A 3,594-nucleotide genomic window follows, 5' to 3' on the forward strand; every position below is an offset into this window, starting at 1 on the left:
AACCCAAACTGTTCTGTGATTCTGTGATCGTAGACAGGCAGTGACCGATGGGATGTAACAAACAAACAGAGACATTTGTTAAGGCTTGGAAGAAAGGCTTGTTTCTCTCTCGCTGTTATTTTCATGCAAGACACCGTTTTCTGTTTAGGAGGATTAGAAGATATGCATTAAACAGCGTTAAATATGCTGAGGCAGTTGATGTTTACAGCCCTTGTAGAATTATTCATTAAAGTATTAACTGCTAGACAGCCTCTTTTTTTTTTTAAATTCAGTGATTTAGTAGCCCTCTTAAAAATCACATTGTGCGATTCAGACATTCAAAGACTACATAAGACAAAACAAACCCACCAAAATTACCCACAAAAGCAGTAATTCGTGGGTTTACATTTCTTAAATCGTCATGGGGATGACATGCCTAAGAAATTCAGACAGATTTGTGGAGCGGGTGAGCTGTAAGATTTGACTCAACTCTCTCCCATTCTACACCAGCAGCTTTCCCTAAGATGCAGCGCTGGGAAGATCTGGAAGGGGCCATATCCTTCTCCAGGTTTTTGCAGACAATAGACAAGTGTGTGCACTAAGCTTTAGTTTACTGAAGTTTTTAGCATGAGAACAAGATGTTACCTTGAAGTGCTGGCTCTCAACTGAACTCTTTTCCCACCCCATGCCTTTTTAAAGATGTTTCTAATGGCTCTGGTCCTCGGCAATGGACGTGGTTGTGTTCTTGTCTCAAAACATACTCTGATTTGCTTCCCTGGGTCCTTTGTGTCAATTTTCTGGGTGAGCAGGTCAAGTCTGCTGTTACTGCTCTTCTCACTGGTACGTTTAATGTACACTTTCTCCCACGTACGGTTTTCCACGTGGTGCTAACGTTTCTCACCACTGCTCTGAGCGAACCTACGGGTCTGGGGTGACTCTGGGGCTCTGCTTTCTCAATGCTTTGCCTTGCTCTGTTAAAGGTACCAATTGACGTTGTCATCGATACAACTCTACGAGGAGCCAAGCCGCAGCCGCACACCTCGTTTTCCATGGACCACTGGAGAGTTACTAGCCAGCGCAGCATTTGATCACTACGTGTCTCGGCCAGATTTCACCCGGTGACCCACGGACAATCCCTCAGACCCCTGAGTCCGTGACATTTAAAAATTGCCCACCTGGGGTCACTGCATCAATTATGTTGCCTTTAATTTCATTTTCGATGACCTTTTTTCATTCAGTTGCACAGGTAGAAGAGCCTGAAACCAGCAGAGCGTGATACCGTGATGGTAAATGCCTGTCATGCTTTTTGTGCTTAATAAATACTGATGGTATCTCTGTTGTGTGTTTTTTGTGTGTTTCAGGAAAAAAGTGCCAGTTCAAATGTAAGACTTAAATCTAATAAAGAGATCCCAGGATTAGTACATCAACCCAGAGCAAAGTAAGTTGGTTTTGTTTTTTTTTTTTAATCGCAATACAAATAAAAGCAATATCTGTGGGATTTCCAGTTATTGCCTAGAGAAAACCAATTGGTGGTTCCAGCAGCCCTAAAACCACCCTCAGTTTAAATAAAATAGGTAAGGTCGCCTGTGTCCTGAGACCAACAGCACAGCTCGGCAGCGCTTGTGCCAGCATCCCTGCAGCATCCTCTCCTTTGCTCGGCTAAGATGCAGGACTTAAAAATGTGTGAGATGCGTCTTGCCGTGCCTTATAGGAGTACCATACTGTGTTATTTCTCAGCTTTCTGTACAACTTGCACATAAACAAAATTATATATACAGTAGTATTCCTAAATACTATTGGTTAAGTTCCCAAGGAGGTTTTTGCTAGCTCTTGGCTCAGGTTAGCAGCTATACTGCTTGGGATTAGGAATGGTAAACTTCTTCCATTTAACTGGTCAAAATGTTTCTTAAAATGAGAGTTGCTTTGTAGCTGAGAGTTTCTCCATCCTTTGCTTGCAATTCTGTGCCCATCCCCTGGCTGAGGTCAGTCAGCATTACACATGCCACGAAATATTTGACTCCTGTGACAGAGCTGGTTATTGATATTGCTAACTCATTTCTTATCTAAATCGCTGTTACATTTTAATCACTAATTATATTGAAAATTACAGATTACATGGAGCTGTATATCGGGTTCATAACGAGGAAGCGATAAAAGCTTTGCTGCTGGATTTGAACAATAGCGGAAATGCTGTTCTTTATGCCGTGCCTTCGGGGCACTTATTAACTTAAACTTGCTGCATACCAAGTGCTTTGTATATGGTTTCAAGTCTGGAAACTTCAGTAGAATTCAGCCTCCTTTCAAAAGGAAAAATCGAGTGCTTCAGATGTAATTGCAAAGAAATTCACAACAGGGAGGCGGAGGTAAAATCACCCTTCAGCAAAGCTGTACTTCATTATTGTGGCTTGGTCCTTCCCAGCAGGGTCAGAGGTGTATTTAAGATGCTCTAACAGGAGGCTAATCAAGTTGGGCTAAAAAAGGGCTGTTTCTTTTGACGGGTCATCTCTTTCGGTGCATCGAAAGCAGAGGAACTGCGTGGGGTCAGGGGGTCCATTCTTTCATCAAACTCTGATTTGTAAAAGTCCCCGCGGAAATCAGGACTGACCTTCATTCACCAAAAAGCCTAAAGATGTTGCATTGGCAGAGGTAAATGTTTCTATCACAGTCCTGCAAAAATAAGGAAATTTCTCAGAGTTACAGAATGTAACATTGGGTTGTTGGATAAAACCTCCACTGTTTGCCAAAGCCTCTGCTATTTACCCAACCTCCCACTGGATTTCTGTTTATAAAGTGGCTAAATGTGTTTGAGTTGCTAATCACGAAGTCAGCAAATATCTGTTATCACGTGCAATTTTTTTTTAAGGTTTATCATCTAAAAACCATGACAATTCTAACTGTAAGGAGGGGTGGCATGGGGTGGGAAAGGGCTACTCAGCTACAAGAGCGGAAATGATAGATAAATCATTAGATGGATCTTGTAGGACCGTTCTTGTAGAAGAGGTGTTATTTCAAGACAAAACGTGGACTATGTACCAAATTGTAAGTTCCTTTACAATGGAGGGAGTTTTAATATGTCGGTTGTAAAAGTAAGATTGTGAGGGTGCTTCCCGTTTGTAGGAGGATTTAGATTTTTACGTCTAGAGCCCTGGACTCTAAAAACAGTGTATGTAGGGAGCCAGCAGTAGATTTATGCGGGTCTTTGACAGAAGCCAAGGGCTTGGTCCTTCCTCTTTACACTGAGCCCTGGTACCTGCCGTACCTTCATGGGAATGGGGCTTCATCCCTGTGCCCTACCCTGACTTCTCAGGCCCTTACTCTGTTTGCTCACCCTCAAAACTCACACCACTGACGTCTTTAACCAGCTACGTGATCAAGTCTGCCCCATCAAGTGCACTGAAACGTGTTCATAGCTCATAGAGTAAAGGCAGCCTGAAGCATAAAATGAAAGAAGTAGTATTTCATACCATTTTTACCCTGCTGAATTGCAGAGTCACAGAGTGGTTTGGGTTGGAAGGGACCTTAAAGATCACCTCGTTCCAGCCCCCCTGCCATGGGCAGGGACACCTTCCACCAGACCAGGTTGCCCAAAGCCCCATCCAACCTGACCTTGAACAC

General features: G+C 43.0%; 1 protein-coding gene across 1 annotated transcript in view; it reads left to right on the forward strand.

Moving 5' to 3' along the window:
* Nucleotides 1–400: 400 nt before the first annotated feature.
* Nucleotides 401–3,594, forward strand: part of LOC104160728 (chromosome unknown open reading frame, human C1orf21) — a 17,002-nt gene continuing 13,808 nt past the window's right edge. The window contains exons 1-2 of the mRNA XM_009698938.1: nt 401–445; nt 1,341–1,417. Of these exons, the coding sequence (XP_009697240.1) occupies nt 401–445; nt 1,341–1,417 (122 nt within the window). The remainder of the gene's footprint in view (nt 446–1,340; nt 1,418–3,594) is intronic.

Source organism: Cariama cristata, unplaced genomic scaffold (genome assembly GCF_000690535.1).
Source record: "Cariama cristata isolate BGI_N322 unplaced genomic scaffold, ASM69053v1 scaffold1244, whole genome shotgun sequence".
Taxonomy (NCBI): Eukaryota; Metazoa; Chordata; class Aves; order Cariamiformes; family Cariamidae; genus Cariama; species Cariama cristata.